The 17,440-nt window shown below is 40.4% G+C and overlaps 3 protein-coding genes across 3 annotated transcripts in view; 1 reads left to right on the forward strand and 2 right to left on the reverse strand.

The window, feature by feature from the left end:
• Positions 1 to 10,501, reverse strand: part of LOC139383610 (tetratricopeptide repeat protein 7B-like) — a 120,416-nt gene extending 109,915 nt beyond the window's left edge. The window contains 5 exon segments of the mRNA XM_071128166.1: positions 5,127 to 5,260; positions 8,143 to 8,311; positions 8,657 to 8,742; positions 8,745 to 8,810; positions 10,345 to 10,501. Coding sequence (XP_070984267.1) covers positions 5,127 to 5,260; positions 8,143 to 8,311; positions 8,657 to 8,742; positions 8,745 to 8,810; positions 10,345 to 10,465 — 576 coding nt within the window. The 5' untranslated portion in view covers positions 10,466 to 10,501.
• A 741-nt stretch (positions 10,502 to 11,242) lies between these two features.
• Positions 11,243 to 15,205, reverse strand: LOC139383739 (BRMS1 like transcriptional repressor a). The gene is made up of 11 exons (XM_071128297.1): positions 14,779 to 15,205; positions 14,546 to 14,695; positions 14,342 to 14,432; positions 14,088 to 14,215; positions 13,804 to 13,883; positions 13,569 to 13,665; positions 13,260 to 13,349; positions 13,049 to 13,113; positions 12,784 to 12,823; positions 12,396 to 12,525; positions 11,243 to 12,284 (listed from the first exon to the last, which is right to left on the reverse strand). The coding sequence occupies exons 2-11, from the start codon at positions 14,679 to 14,681 to the stop codon at positions 12,167 to 12,169; spliced, it is 975 nt and encodes a 324-aa protein (XP_070984398.1). The 5' UTR covers positions 14,682 to 14,695; positions 14,779 to 15,205; the 3' UTR covers positions 11,243 to 12,166.
• A 1,491-nt stretch (positions 15,206 to 16,696) lies between these two features.
• Positions 16,697 to 17,440, forward strand: part of LOC139384097 (ral GTPase-activating protein subunit alpha-1-like) — a 127,775-nt gene continuing 127,031 nt past the window's right edge. Inside the window, exon 1 of the mRNA XM_071128743.1 lies at positions 16,697 to 17,055. Coding sequence (XP_070984844.1) covers positions 16,950 to 17,055 — 106 coding nt within the window. The 5' untranslated portion in view covers positions 16,697 to 16,949. The remainder of the gene's footprint in view (positions 17,056 to 17,440) is intronic.

The raw sequence follows: 17,440 nt of genomic DNA on the forward strand, positions 1-17,440 counted from the left end.
ACCATTAGAGATTGACATGCATGTCATTAATGTTAGGTCTCCCTGTACTTTTAAGGGCCAGCCGTGCTGTCCTGTTCTGAGCCAACTGAAATTTCCCCAAGTCCCTCTTTGTGGCACCTGACCACACTACTGAACAGTAGTCTAGGTGTGACAAAACCAGGGCTTGTAGGACCTGACTTGTTGATAGTGTTAAGAATGCAGAGCAGTGTTTTATTATGGACAGACTACTCCCCATCTTAGCTACTGTTTCAATATATCAATATGTTTTGACCATGACAGTTTACAATCCAGGGTAACTCCAAGCAGTTGCTCAATTTCCACATTATTCATTACGAGATGAAGTTGAGGTTTAGTGAATGATTTGTCCCAAATACAATGCTTTTAGTTTTGGAAACATTTATGACTAACTTATTACAGGGGTGTAACAACGGATGTTTGATAGCATGCTTGTTACAAATGTTAAAGCTTCCGATAGCATCCCAACGCACAATATTTCAGCCTTTACAAACCATGTGATAAGCGTAAGCCAATTGAAAACCGACCACATCATTGACAACTCTGCAATACAGATGTGGAGTCGGATGCCCAGGCTCAATGGAAAAAACGGGTTCACAACAGGTTCACATCAAAAAACATCTGTTTTTTATCATTTAACGGTGCTTTTGACAATAGCTAAATTACTTTAACAAAATTGTAAACCTATTAAGCTTGGTTGAATAATGGTTTATATACTGATCAAAAATATAAATGCAACATGTGAAGTGTTGGTTCCATGTTTCATGAGTTGAAATAAAAGATCCCTTGAATTTTACATACAAAAATACTGTTTCTCTCAAATTTTGTGTACAATTTGTTTACATCCCAGTTAGTTAGTATTTCTCCTTTGCCAATGTTACGAATACCTTTTGGCCCGACAGTCTAGGGGGGATGGTAGTGAGACCCGTAACATAACTCATGTAAATTATAATTGTGACAAAGTGTGAACAAAAATAACCACGACAACCGAAATAATACCGTCAAACTCAGGGTTTATTTAGAAACACATGGTAATGGGGGGGAGCAGGAAAAGGGGCTGAGCTGGACCCAAGGAAAGAAACAATAAGTATTCAAAACACCCCTAAGCTAGACTAGCCTATTTCAACAACAGCTAACTAACTAACCAAAAATACAGTGGGTGGGCCGCCCAGTTCTAACTAGTGTATTTAACAAAGTTCACCTACGGGTAGTGTATGCCCATGGGCGACTTGTCTTGGTTTCCCCCTTTTCCCACCAGCAATTAAATACAAAACACCATAACCAAAAACAATACTCACAGGTGATGACAAAATACTGTTACATGGCATTTACAAAGAGATTGCTACTCAAATTTTGTGCATTACAATTTGTTTGGGGAAGGAACATCCCTGATTGATGGGTTGATTGTTGACTGATTAGTATTTCTACACACACACACACTTGTAACAGCCAAGATAATCCATCAACCAGACAGGTGTGGCATATCAAGAAGCTGATTAAACAGCATGGTCATTAGACATGTGCACATTGTGCTGGGGACAATAAAAGGCCAATCTAAAGAGTGCAGTTTTGTCACACAACAAATACAGTACATGTTTAAAGTTTGGACACACCTACTCATTCAAGGGTTTTCTTAATATGAAATAACACATATGGAATCATGTAGTAACCAAAAAAAGTATTAAACAAATCCAAATATATTTTATATTTGAGATTCTTCAAAGTAGCCACCCTTTGCTTTGATGACAGCATTTTACAGTCTTGGCATTCTCTCAACCAGTGTTGAGTTATTGTCCTGTTGAAAAACATATGATAGTCCCACTAAGCGCCAATCAGATGGGATGGCATATCACTGCAGAATGCTGAGGTAGCCATGCTGGTTAAGTGAGCCTTGAATTGTAAATAAATCACAGACAGTGTCAGCAGAAAAACACCCCCACACCATCACACCGCCTCCTCCATGCTTCACGGAGCGAACCACACATGCAGAGATCATCTGCTCACCTACTCTGCATCTCACAAAGACACGGCGGTTGGAACCAAAAATCGCAAAATCGGACTCATCCGACCAAAGGACAGATATCCACCAGTCTAGTGTCCATTGCTCGTGTTTCTTGGCCCAAGCAAGTCTCTTCTTATTATTGGTGTCCTTTAGTAGTGGTTTCTTTGCAGCAATTTGACCATGAAGGCCTGATTCACACAGTCTCCTCTGAACAGTTGATATTGAGATGTGTCTGTTACTTGAACTCTGTGAAGCATTTATTTGGGCTGCAATTTCTGAGGCTGGTAACTAATGAACTTATCCTTTACAGCAGAGGTAACTCTGAGTCTTCCTTTCCTGTGGCGGTCGTCATGAGAACCAGTGTCATCATAGCTCTTGATGGTTTTTGCGACTGCATTTGAAGAAACTTTCAAAGTTCTTGAAATATTCCGGACTGATTGACCTGCATGTCTTGAAGTAATGATAGACTGTTGTTTCTCTTTGCTTATTTGAGCTGTTCTTGTCATAATATAGACTTGGTCTTTTAGCAAATAGGGATATCTTCTACAGTATATACCACCCCTACCATGTCACAACACAACTGATTGGCTCAAACACATTAAGAAGGAAAGAAATTCCACAAATGTACTTTTAACGAGGCACACCTGTTAACTGAAATGCATTCCAGGTGACTATCTCAAGAAGCGAGTTGAGAGAATGCCAAGAGTTTGCAAAGCTGTCATCAAGGCAAGGGGTGGCTACATTGAAGAATCTCAAATATAAAATATATTTTGATTTGTTTAACACTTTTTGGTTACTACATGATTCCATGTGTTATTTCATAGATTTGATGTCTTCACTATTATGTGACAATGTAGAAAATAGTAAAAATAAAGAAAAACCTTGGAATGAGTAGGTGTGTCCAAACTTTTGACTGGTACACACCCTTGAGTCAGCACATGTTAGAATCACCTTTGGCAGTGTCGACAGCTGTGAGTCTTTCTAGGTACGTCTAAGAGTTTTGTACACTCTGGATTATAAAACATTTGCCCATTTATCATTTTCAAAATTATTCAAGCTCTGTCAAATTGGTTGTTGATCATTGCTAGATAACCATGATCAAGTTTTGCCACAGATGTTCAAGCAGATTTAAGTCAAAACTGAAACTCTGCCACCCAAGAACATTCACTGTCTTCTTGGTAAGCAACTCCATTGTAGATTTGGCCTTGTGTTTCAGGTTATTGTCCTGCTGAAGGGTGAATTAATCTCCAAGTGTCTGGTGTTAAGTAGACTGAACCAGGTTTTCCTCAAGGATTTTGCCTGTTGCTTAGCTCCATTCTGTTGATTTTTTTTATCCTGAAATACTCTCCAGTACTTAACGATTACAAGCATACCCATAACATGATGCAGCCACCACTGATTGAAAAAATAGAGAGTGGTAATCAGTAATGTGCTGTATTGGATTTACCCCAAACATACTGTAACACTAGGTTGAGAAACAGACGCCTCACAAGTCCTCAACTGGCAGCTTCATTAAATAGTACTCGCAAAACACCAGTCTCAATGTCAACAGTGAAGAGGCGACTCCTGGATGCTGGCCTTCTAGGCAGAGCTCCTCTAGTTCCCCTAGTGTCTGTGTTCTTTTGCCCATCTTAATATTTTATTAGTATTGGCCAGTCTGAAATATGGCTTTTTCTTTGTAACTATGACTAGAAGGCCAGCATCCCAGAGTCGCCTCATAAACTGTTGACGTTGAGACTGGTGTTTTGCGGGTACTATTTAACGAAGCTGCCAGTTGAGGACTTGTGAGGTGGCTGTTTCTCAAACTAGACACTCTAATGTACTTGTCCTCTTGCTCAGTTGTGCACCGGGGCCTCCCACAGTTTGCTCTGTTCTGTGAAGGGAGTAATATACAGCGTTGTACGAGATCTTCATTTGCAATTTTCTGGCCATTTGTAAGACCTGTATTTCTGGCCATTTGAAGCCTGTAATCGAACCCACAAATGCGGATGCTCCAGATACTCAACTAGTCTAAAGAAGGCCAGTTTTATTGCTTCTTTAATCAGAACAACAGTTTTCAGCTGTGCTAACATAATTGCAAAAGGGTTTTCTAATGATCAATTAGCCTTTTAAAATTATAAACTTGGATTAGCTAACACAACGTGCCATTGGATCACAGGAGTGATGGTTGCTGATAAATGGGCCTCTGTACGCCTATGTAGATATTCCATAACAAATCTAACGTTTCCAGCTACAATCGTCATTTACAACATTAACAATGTCTACACTGTATTTCATGTTATTTTATTGACAAAAAAGTGCTTTTATGTCATAAACAAGGACATTTCTAAGCGAACAGTAGTTTTTTTTTCTCACCCCTTTTTCTCCCCAATTTCGTGGTATCCAATTGGTAGTTACAGTCTTGTCTCAACACTGCAACTCCCGTATGGACTCGGGAGAGGCGAAGGTCGAGAGCCATGCGTCCTCCGAAACACAATGCCCACTTAACCCGGAAGCCAGCCGCACCAATGTGTCGGAGGAAACACTGTACACCTGGCGACCGTGTCAGAGTGCACTGCGCCTGGCCCGCCACAGGAGTTGCTAGTGCGCGATGGGACAAGGACATTCCGGCAGGCCAAATCCCCCCTAACCCAGACAACGCTGGGCCAATTGTGCGCCACCACATGGTTCTCCCGATCGCGGCCGGCCACCCAAATCTGAATGTTTAACAGCAACCTCATTCTGCAAAATTCCCTTTAAAATGTCAAACAGCAACAATCCGAGATTCAAGACTCGGCCAAGATGACGTAGATGCACAAAGTAAACAGCAGTAAACAACTAAGAGTGTTGAAGCTCGAGACTAAACTTCTCCGCTGTTTTGGTCCCGTTGCTATCACGTTGCAGTCTTGCATCCCGCTCATCTTAATATCTGCAGTGCTGCTCATGGCAACGTCATCTAGCCGAGTATACCTTAAACTGTAATTTAAAAGAGGGTTAATTATTTTGTTAGTATTAGCCTAGATCACCTGAAAATGATTTGGTTTTGTCACAGTGATTAAAGCATCCCCATATTCTCCCTCCCATCAACACATCCACTTGTAAAGCCAATGTTAGCTGGTTGCTAGGTTACCTTCTCTACTTCCTGTAGGTAGAGCAGGGCAATGTCTCCAGACTTCTCATAGCAGGTAATCACTTCCTGGTCTTTGTCCACGTTATAATTGGACAGGGACGGAGATGCAGCCGGGACTTTCTCTAGACACAGATCTGGAGAGAAGAAATTAAGGAATTTTTAAAAACGTCTGTATACTCTACACCTCACATACAGTACTGTGGCCTTGCCTCTGGTCAAGATAAGACCACACAATGCAGCCCACCAGGTTTTAAAGTTCACGCTCAAGCTTTAGTGTCTGTGTGTGTTTGTGCGTGTGCGGATGCGTGTGCATAGTGTACAATCATCGGAGTCAAGGACAGCCACCAGCCTCACCTCATGTCAGCCAAGAACTGAAGAAGCCTTCCTTTCTTCTAAAGAGGAGATTAGGACAACAATCGCCTTCTACTTCTGGCTCTCACTCTTCTACAAATGAAGGTCCTCACTCTTTTCCCTCATGTATGGCCCTGAGTTTCCCTGATTTTGTGACCTGGCAAGGAAAAACTCTGGGCCTTTGTTGTAGTCAGAGTTTTCCATGTAAACTCATGTGCGAAGGAATATCTCGGGCCCTAAAAGGATACTATGAGAAAAAGTATCCCTGTCTGACCTTTGGGTAAACTGTATCTTGTTTTGTGTGGGCCGGTTCTGTCAATCACCAGACCATTCTGTTTGTAACAAGACAATATGTAGAAAAGCACAACACTTCCATTGTGGCTACACACACCTCGTTGTTATGAAACCGAATCTGCAGTTCCCAAAGCACCCTTTTCAAACAACGCATTAATAATAGATAATAGCCTTAATAACTCATTCATTATAAATAGCTCTAGCCTCTGGAATTACACAAGACTACTCCAACTGTGTGACGCTCAAATAGAGCCATTCACTAAAAGGGTCCAAACAATACAAGCCAAACGGTTCTTCCATCAACCCCACATGATTAATTTACACACCCTGAAACCTCTAGTACCATAGAGGTGCAGACGTCTTCTCTTTATAGGACATGACTGGAACATGAACACTGATGCAAGAGAGAAAGACAGAGAGGGATTGAAGTAGAGAGGGGAGGAGAGCTATACATAGATAAAGAAACAGAAAGACAGAGAGGGATGGAGGTAGAGAGAGAGAGAGGGGAGAGAGAGAGAGAGAGAGTTATAGATAAGCAAAGAAACAGAAAGACAGAGGCAGAAACAAACAGATGGAGAGATTAACATGCTCTGTCACAGATGGACGGACCGCCACCATGGATGGATGGATGGAGAGAGCGAGAGAGATAGATGTATGCAGCCATGCTTGTCTTTGCCTTATAAAGATTTCCTGTGGTGGAGATGCGGGTATGTTAATGACTGGAGCCGGGGGGTTCTGTTGTCATTGTATGGCTCTGCTCTCTCTGCTGCCGTGCCAGATAACTTATTCATACCACTGTGGCACTCTCACAGCCTAATGGGCTCCTGTGTTACTCTAAACAGGCCGGCCTGACCTCCTCCTCCCCTCCACTCCTCTCGATTAGGACGCTCATTAAAATTAAAACAGCAGTAATGTCTTCCCATTCCCGCCATCGGACAAACAAGATGGCTGGTACAGACAAAGTCACACAAAATGACTAATGAACTCAGGTTATGCCATCTATCAACACTGCCTTACACAGCCAACAAAGGACTATATAAGAAATTATGCTGTTTAACATAAAAGAGAGCTTCATCTGAAGAGACTTCCTTCCATTCTAGATGTTTCCGGCTATAAAGTCAGCTTGCCTAAATTCAGGTCAAGCCCTAATGTTTCAATGCTTCACTCCATATACACAGTATGATTGCTGGCAATATGGCCCGGGGAGGAGACGTGTGTGTGCCTATGTGGGGGTGGGGTTGCCTACGCAATGCAGTCGCTCCACAGTGATGTATGCTGTATGGGCAACTTCTTGCATCACCGGTCGGTCTGTGTAAATCCTAGGATAGGCTGCTGTATGTATAGAGGGGGACAGATTTGTGTGTGTATACTAGGCTGCTGTATTGAGGGGCTCCACACTACGGTAGAGCTTCTTTCTTTCTTTCTTTCAGACAGACAGACAGACAGAGACAGTGTGTGTGTGTGTGAGGACTCCTCTCTGCATGAGCAAACATAAGCATAGTGAACAATGAACATCTACTGCCACCATATGGCCCATCAACACATTGCAGGGTATACTAGCTCAAACAGAGGACTGGTGCTGCTCTGTCAATTTCCTCTTTACAGAGACAATGGATTGATTTTTCCTCCATGTCATGTCCATTTTAATATACACACTAGATTTAGATACAGCAACTGACTCTATTATAGGACATTTAAAACGCCATTACTTATCCATCAAAACCATCTCCATTTTACAGCAGGTCAATCAAACATCCCCCTGTATTAGTGCAGAATTCTGAGGGGAAAGCCTGAGCAAGCCTTCACAGACAGGAACTGCATTAGGAGGTAGGTCACATTGTGTTCTCATCAGCCAAGCTAATTGTCCCCCTGGCAAGCATACAGTGACAGAGTTCAGGGGTGCAACGGCAGGGCGGGCACCAGGTTAAGACTCAGACTGACCAGACCAGCAGAGTTAGGTAATACATTCACCCCAGCACTTTCTCAATACATGACTGAGGCAGTGAAAGAACAGAGGGCTTCAGCACCACAGATTAAGCTCAATGTCCTTTAGAAGAGACAAATTCACCAAATTACTAGAATGAATGTGTCGAGTACTGAAGCGGAGTTGAGATTGAAGCTGAAATTTGGTAGTAGAATAGACGGTATGGTTATGCAGTGTTTCCCCTACCATAGATCTGTTCCCCTGGACAATTTTGTTGCACAGATTTCGAAATGGGAAATACTGGCAGGGTTTTCCAGCACAGGACCTTTTTGGGCAGGCAACCCAAAGGTTTTCTCGTGGCCACTGCCACCACCTAAGCCCCTTTTTGAGCCAGGAAAAACCCTGACTGGTGTAATGTGAGGGCATTATGGTACCCTAAGCTCTTACCTTTGGTAGCGTATGCTTCGGCAATCATAGAGGGACGGTAGACGGGGGCTCCCACCAGTGCCAGCTCGTCCAGGGTCACTTTGCCATACTGGTTGAAGGCCTCACTATAGTCTCCCTCCACATAGGACAGCTTGGCCATCAACATACTAGCCTCTTGCATGTAGTCCGGCTAGGCACAAAAGGAAAGAGAAGAGACAGTTACTGTGTAGCCATATGTTTTCTCCTGAACACAAAAATATATGTTCAGATTTCAGAGAAAAAGGGTGCATACAAGCAGCATGAGGGAGTGAGGCAGTAATATGAGGTTATACAATTCAAAGGGGATTCTCTCAGTTTGGGAAAGCAGTGAGTGTACAGCCAGATCCTGATTAAACCAGTGTTACCCTTTTGCAGTATTATAATACTGTTATAAGACTGGACTACACTGTTATAACACTTACAAGAGTAAACTAGACTGGAGACTGGACATATGACGAATACTAATGGATAAAGGTGTTATATCATTAACATCTACCTTGAGGTTCCCTCGGTCCAGGGCAGCGGTCAGGTGCTTGCGGACCTCTACAAGCTGGGGTCTTGGGCCCCTCGGGCTGGCTCCTGCTTGATGGGGTTCTCCTTGAGGTACTGCTGGAGCTTGGCTTTCCCCAGCAGCAGATTCCCCAGGTCATCTGAAACACAAACAGAGTTTAGTCTATACCTCCAGCCGTGGAGGCTCCTCAGAGGAGGAAGGTGAGGACCATCCTCCTCAGTGAATTTAATAAAAATAAAAATAGTGAAACATTAAAAAAGTTACACTTTTTAGATAATATATTTAGTATAGTTTTCACATCACCAAATAATTGATTAAAACACACGGTTTTGCAATGAAGGTCTACAGTTGCCTCAACAGCACTCTGAACGGTAGAGCCACTGTAGGAGGACAGCTAGTTTCCATCCTCCTCTGGCTACATTGACTTTAATACAAAACCTAGGAGGCTCATGGTTCTCACCCCCTTCTATAGACTGACACTTCTCTGTTCTCAATTACATTCAAATCAGCATTGAAAAAAAAGTTTACGTTTGTTCCACCTGAGCGAGTCTGACCACAAGTCAGAGACCACTATGACACATCAAATGTGTGGATCACGAGAAAAGAGCAGGAATAGGCTTTTGTAGGCTACAGTCCAAGCTATGTCTTCCAATGTTGTGACTGCTGTTGGCATCCAAATATTATCAAACTTAAATAAACGCTTGGAGGATGCTTATCGATCATTGTTTTTTAAACCAGTGGACTGCCAGTGAAAGATGTGCTCTTGCAACAGCTGCATAGTGCGGATCCCAGCCTATGGAATAAAAGTGGCGCTTGTATTGCTCAATCTAATTCATGTCGATTAAAAAAAAATATTCATGCTATGTTGGATTTTAAAGCTATTTGTAGGCTAATCCAGTTTGTTAACTACCCCCCTATGCTCTGGTCTGACTGACATAAGAAGGCATGTCAGTTTATGTCAACAAAACATGCTTGCATGCCAAAATAGGACACAAAACAACTGGGAACACGGAGAAAACGTTGTCAATTTATCACGTCGGTAGGCCGGAGACTACAGAGTTCCTAGTTGTTTTGAACGCGGCATTAAAGGTGAAGTTAAATGACATAATCATTCCAGCTAGGCGACTTCCCGTTTACAGACAGAAATAGAACTGAAATATGTCAAGAAAACCATTTCCCCCTCCTTGAAGCTTGTTATTTCGCACAGATTTAAATTTTGTTTATGTTGATTTCTGTAAGCCGCTCCATTGTGTATGATTAGGCCACTGATATGTAGGACTAAATATTCTTAAACTATTTATGTGAAGTCTACCTATGCAACTGTTAAGATAGCTAGCTCAGTAAAATAATTTAGAACTATTTAATGAGTGAGAATTTTCAACAAGTATGCCCAAGTTAGTTAGATACAGTAGCTAGCCTGAAATGACAAAGTGAGTGCGTATGCACGATCAAAGGAGCTTCGGGTTTTCGCTAAATATAAACTATACCGGTGTGTTCAAGATCATTATTTAATTCTTACAGACGCATGACCTCTAGAAGTATCTGGCTACTTGACAGCCACTCGCAAAGGAAGTTTCATTCACGTAGACGCGCTGACGTGGTTAGGAAAGCCCGTGGATTCCGTTCCCTGTCCAGGCCCCAAATCTTTAAGTGAACCGCAGAGCAAATCTTACCATTTGATATTAGTTTGGCAGAGAGCTGCAGTACAAGCTCTGGTATCTTGTCCCATTGCCCTTCCGAACGGCTTCGTTCTATCTCTGTCTCGAGTCGTGACCCAGACTTTCTCGCTGTCATTTTCAGTTCAGACTCTAGCAGAGACCAAAACACAACAGCCACGAAGCGTCAGCTGCGACACGGGTTGGAAAAGTTCATCCGAAGGGAAACAGCGATACCCACTGGTAGCTGTCACTCTCACATCTGTCAGATGTGAAACTATTAATTCATGTTTTATTGCCATTTCCCAAACTGCATGCAAGGACATAATCACACAGCTATGTATTGTTTCACTATGTTTACTTTTTGTTTAGTCAACTTTTCTCATGTTTATGAACATACAGGCAGTCGTGATGAAATCTAAATACTTAATAACACCACATTCATATTGATACTCTCCCAAAAGGCTTTAGGACAAGACTACTCCTTGCTGCAACCTTGCATACAACATACAAGTCATTTGTTCTGCTTTTGAACTGTTTAGTTCATATTATTTTCACACCAACATTCACATTAGTACACTTCAATACACATTTCAAATATTGATCTTAGTCTTGGCAGTAGTGTTTGGGCAAGTGTAAAAAAGCTTTCATTAAACACTTGGCTGTTTAGGTAGGAGAAATTGGTTGTGGCAAATGATGGTATTGCAGCAACTTTTATACATGAAACAAGACTGTAATCTCCAAACTGTTCTGTGATTTAGGGGCATATCTTTATCCCAAGTAAAACAGCTTAAGATATGTTTTTTTTTACTCTGTTGTAGAAATATGAACATAGATGCTGACCTCAAGCACACATGACATGAGATCATGGAAAAGCTAAGTGTAGAAAAAGTAATGTGCATTTCACTGGATCTTCTCAGAAAATTTTATTGGGCTCTAAAAAAATACAGACAAAGTTTATAGACAGATTTTTCCCTTTATTTATATAAAACATGCAGGCTCCTTTTATTCTGTACATTAAGACAGTGGTTCCTTTCTAGCAAACCTACAGCATCTCAAAGTGAGGTACATGTAGGGTTACAAAGCTCTGGTAACTTTCCCAAAATTCACAGGTTTTCCAGAAATCTAGGGCAGATTTCCTGCTTATTCACTTCTGATTCTGGGACACTTTCAACCGGGTTATCTGGAAAGCCTGGGAATTTTGGGAACATTACTAAAATTTTAAAACCCTATGTAGGAATGTCATTAAGACAGACAGCAAGAAACAAATGAATACTGCATTGGAAGATGTAAGACATAAGTGTTAAAGTTATACAGACAGTCATCACCAGTACCGTACCACTAACAAATAATTTAAATCATAAATCATAAATTACAAAAAGTACAACTAGCAGAGATGGGTATGGCAATAGATAATGGATACTTGTCAATGTGAGGCTGATATACTGATCTATACTGATGTCCCATGTAACTTTCTATAGATCCTGCAGTGTTAGTCCATTATACAGTACATTTTCTCATCTGAATGCTTTGAGCTACTGTTAAGGCAAACCTGTAGAAAGAGAGTCTGGAAACTCATGTTCTCCATATCTGTCTGTCTTACCCAATAAAAATGACATTGGAACATGGTCATATTCACACCTAGTCACATACAATACTATTTAGAGGACCCACACCCATCTCACGAAATTAACAAAAAATTGTATTTCATATAAATTGTATTTTAAGTATTTAAATCAGAATTCATTAGAAAACTTGAAATAGGCAGAAGATGGCACCATGGGGATCTTTGAATAACTCCTGAGCTTTGGAGAGGGAGTGGTGCAAGTTGACCTGAAAATTAGGAGTGTTTAATAGTGTATTTGCCTTTCTGGAGCTGAGAGACGTACAGCTTGGATTTACTGCCGTCTAGTCGTTTGAACCAAACCTCATCGTGGTTGATTGTGGTAATTATGGCTCTTTGGACAGGGGGCAAGAGAAGAAGATTAAACATTGAAATTGTTAGAAAAAGGACATAAAATACTTTGCTTCCAAAAAAGTATATTTCCCAAGGATGCCAGTATCCTCACCTTGTGGGAAATTCATCTTTCTTGTCGATGCATATCATCTGTCCACGGCAGTACCATTCTCCGTCATAACTCAACTTTCCCTCTTCTGATCGAGCATTATGCTGATACTTTTCATTCTTATTGGTGGAGACTGGAATTTAATGTTTGGTGGAAACAAAAAAATGTATTTAGTCACAAAAGTACACAATCCAAGTTGGTATAGTAACTTCTTAGAAAGTATCATTTCAACTTGCTGACATTAAATTGTGTTTATTATGCATGGTGTTCATTCATAGTTTGGTTCAGAACACCAAAAAGAGATGAGGGACAGGATCTCACAATAACAGAATAGAGTGAGTAAACAATTTACAGCACAAGTCTTTAATTCAAAATGGAAGTTGAGTCTTACCATCAGTTTTACCTCTGTGAGGTCCCAAAGTAGCCACAGCCTTTAAGATATTAAAATTGTTAGAATATGATCATAATCATCATTTAATCCAAAACATACTAATATAATAATAATAATAATAATAAATTACATTTAGCAGAAGCTTTTATCCAAAGCGACTTACAGTCACACATACATGTATAGGTTGTGTCAGGAATCGAACCCACTATCCTGGCTCTACCAACTGAGCTACAGGACCATACTATGCATCGACGAGGCATGGTACCTTTCTGACTGCTGTCCAATCCTCCAGTATATCCAAGTCTTGTAACATGTAGACAATATATGGTCGTACGGATGTTAAGGAAATACAGGTGTATATAAAGGCAAGTGTGAATGTGTGGTGGGTGGGACAAGTACACACATAACACAGACCAAGATTGTAATAAAAAAAATGAGACTCATTCTGTTGAAACTCAGATGATGAAAGAGGATATCTGACACAACAACTGGCTTCTTCTTTTTGTCTGGACTAAATGGATCTTTCCTCTTGTTCTTCCTTGACTGCAGCTCATCTTTCCAGAGCTCTGAGAAAAGAAGGGTCAATGAGGAAAGGGAATATTAAGACATGCCACTATCGGACAGTTTCCTGGACACAGACTGAGCCTAGTCCTGGACTAATAAGCATGCTCCATTAAAATAGCTTTAAAGTCCAGGACTAGGCTTGCAACTGTCTGGGGAACTATCCATATGAGAGCTGGGTTATGCATGCTACGTTAGTGGCTCGCACAATGACTTGACGATACCTGAGGTTATGTCTATACTGTGCCTGTCCTCCTCCAGTCGCCTGATCTTTTCCACAAGTTCACTCTGCACTGTATCAAACAATAGCAACTTCTCACTCTAAGACAAACAAAGAGGAATCAATGGTTACAAATGATAATCAATTAAGCCATACAAATAAATTAATTCGACATCAGAGGTTTGAAGACGGACATGGGTAGAGCTATGATATGTGGACTTCCCAACAACAATGCTCACCTCCCAGTGCTGGAAAGCTGCTTGGATTTCACAGTCGTACTTGTTTTTTACAGACTCTATACAGAGCTCCCGGTAGATCCCTGAGAAGGAAAACAATTTGACAGTGAGACATGCCAGCATACTGTTCATTCCATTTTCTTCATCAGATTTACTTTGTCAACTTCTGGATGACAATTAGGAAACCTTAATTTATTAATCTGGTGTTCAATGCCACAGCAATTTGTGAAATCAGTTTAAAGCTACATAAATAATGTAATCCAAAGATTAGCTTGCGACAGACTTACCAGCAACCTTTGTTCTGATCTGCATGTTCTCTTGCAGATTTGCCAGGGGGTCCAGGTACTCCGAAGCCTTGCCTGCAATCACCTCCTGGAGTTTGGCATCCACCTGACTCAACCTCTCCTTGTACAACCTGAACAAAAACAGCATTGGCTACAATTGGTTAACCTTAGATACATTCACCTGTTTGACACACTGTGATGGAATTGAGACATATGTATAATGTAAATCCAATCAGTAAATGCAGTCAGAGACTTACTGGTCTTTCAGGTCTCCAAATTGTTTCTCCAGATTTGTCATTTCATCAAGGCACTCTACCCTTCTCCTTTCACAGTCCTCATCATCCATCTCTACAATACATGCATGATAGCCAAAATACCAATGAAACAGGTGCATTCATGTAACATGTGTAGCAAATCACTTGTAGTTTACAAACAAACTGGGTTGGTAAAACAATTCTTACCCGAGCTGTCCCCATCCTCTGACACGGACGAGCTCTCAGTGTCATCCTCGTCTGAACTGCTCCCATCTTGTTCGGGATAGTCGACTTCCATCTCCTCGTGGTTACTTTCTTTCTTTTCTCGAGAATGTACCGGCATGTTGACTTCCTTACCTGGATTTTAATCAGAATGCTTGTATCACAATGCCAAATAAATTAACTAGTGATAATAATGCTAGTTCAAAGCTTGAACTTACCTTCAACTACTAACAAAGTAATTGTATTTTGTACTTCCAACAAAAAAAGAGATAGATATCTAGTTTAGAAATAGCTTCCAAAATCGTTGCAAAGCTAACGTTAGTTAGCGAATAAAACAACAACAAAAAACACCGGAAATTAAGATAGCTCGCTTGCTAGCTAGCTAGCTAGCAAGTGAAACTATCTTTCGAAAACTACACAGTTCATCGGATGACATGAATATGTCGGTAAGATTAGTATAAAAAAAATAGCAATAGTAAAATATAAAAACAGAAAGATAAATAATATCGTTGTATGTCTGATTGAATAAGCGGTAAGCATTGATAGAAAGCTAGCTAACGTTAGCTAGCTAGCCAGCAAGCAAGCGTCCAAGCTAAAAACAAACGATAAATCGCAGCGGTTCAATGGCGCGTAATTGACGTACATTTCGATGTCAGGGAATTGTAGTTGTTTTACAACAATTTCACCATGAAGGAATTGTACAAAAGCGTTAGAACTCAAACTACATTCCCCAGGGTTTGACAAAGCAGAGCACTATCTCGTTAGACCATACAAATCAAATCAAGAAAAGTTGAGAATGAGAACATTGTCTTGAATTTTCAATTAATATGCTGATAATTAAAGCATGCGTGAAACCTTATGTAAGTCAATATGTAGTTACAGTAGTACTGTAACTGTCTCGATTTAAAAAAAGTTAATATGCTGATAATTAAAGCATGCGTGAACCCTTATGTAAGTCAGTATGTAGTTACAATAGTACTGTAACTGTCTCGAATTTCCAGTTTATATGCTTATAATTAAAGCATGCATGAAAACGTATATAAGTCAATATGTAGTTACAGTACTACTGTAACTACATATTTCAATAAATACTGTCGGTATTTTCACTTCGCTAAATTAGCTTTCAGATCTAGATCTCAACTGAAATGACAGAACTGGGGTAAGCAATGTGGTGTCTGGCTTCAGGTATTTTGCTGTTACCTGTCCAGTTCCATTCAAATCAGTGCATTTGGAGGAAGGAAGACAGACATAGTCGCGGGAAGTCGGGGTGCTGAGCCCTGATAATAAATAAAAAAAAATATATATATATAAAGGCAGATGGCCTAGTGGTTAGAGTGTTGGGCCACTAACCGAAAGTTTGCTAGATTGAATCCCCGAGCTGACAAGGTAAAAATCTGTCATTCTGCCCCTGAACAAGGCAGTTAACCACTGTTCCTAGGCTGTCAACCACTGTTCCTAGGCTGTCATTGTAAATAATAATTTGTTCTATACTGATTTGCCTAGTTAAATAAAGGTTAAATAAAAATAAAAAAGATAATTTCTTTCTCACACAAAAGTACCCGCACTTGCCCTTTACAAGTCCTGTATTAGCGAACTGATATAGCCATCTGTAGTGCCGCAAATAAATGTTTTCTTTATTGGCATGGAAACTTGTTTAGATTGCTAAAACAAGTGAAATAAACCTAAAAATAATGGCAAAAACCAACAAAGCGAATTAAACAAAACAAAGAAAAAACAATCAGAGTAAACATTACACATACAAAACGTTTATCTCTTTCTCCCCTCTCACTCTTCCTCTTGTTTGACAGTCACAGAACACAGTATGATAAATGTAGACTAAAACAGTGCACTTTCACTTTTCCATGTAATGTGAAACTTGATTTTTTATTAAATGGTCCACCCACAAGTAGTGGTCTTTGAAATGAAAATTCCAGATTGCTTGCTTGGGAAACATTATGCCATTCATTAGGATCTGACTGTCATCTAAAATGTTTCAAAGAATCAAACCAGACACTACATATATATATATATATATATATATATATATATTATTATTATTATTTTCTACCAGACTGGAGCGTTGAATTGCTCTGATTTCCATTAACTTGTTTTTCATATCTCAAACTCCGCCATGTTTTGAGATTTGGGGGAGAGGTGTGTTGTTTGGATTGCTAGCAACATTTTACATAAACTATTATCTGCAAAATGCACACCTCTCACCGACTTTAATTTATTTGTATACATGTTATCGCCCTTGAAGGCTATTAGGTCGCAGTACATAATCAAATGATAACGGACCTCCAGCTCTCTTGTGGTTAGCAATCTTTTGAAGAAGATTAACAGGGGCTTGCTGCCTCCTACACAGATTCGTTCGTCTCCTTCTTTCGGAATGTTCTCAAAAAAGCCTCATGGGGACGTCAAAAAATCAACACCGAAAGTGTTGGATCCCAAAAAAGATGTACTGACACGCCTAAAACACCTGCGGATCGTTATAGGTAAGTCGAAATTAGACATTTTGTCGGCTATCTTGCTGGGCTAGCTATAGCTTGATGCTACAGCTAAACCAAAGCTATCCTAGCTGAAGTGAGCTTGCGAATTGTATCTGTTTTTAGTGCGGAGTAGCTAGCTAACGTGCCTAATTGTTGCTACTCCATCACTGGACGGATTGGAAGCATACAGTTGTTGCTAGCCATTATAACATGTTTTGTGTAATTGCAATGCTTAAAATGAATTTGATGTGCTGGTTGCATACTGATTGTATTCACAGTGGCTCAAGCTGGTCCATATCTAGTTTATTCTATTCTGCAAATAATTCGAGATGTCAACCATGTTTTGATTTGGTCAGTGTTTCCGGGGTCCTTGGGACGTGCTTAACCTAAA

The sequence above is a fragment of the Oncorhynchus clarkii genome, chromosome 25 (assembly GCF_045791955.1).
Source record: "Oncorhynchus clarkii lewisi isolate Uvic-CL-2024 chromosome 25, UVic_Ocla_1.0, whole genome shotgun sequence".
Classification (NCBI taxonomy): Eukaryota; Metazoa; Chordata; class Actinopteri; order Salmoniformes; family Salmonidae; genus Oncorhynchus; species Oncorhynchus clarkii.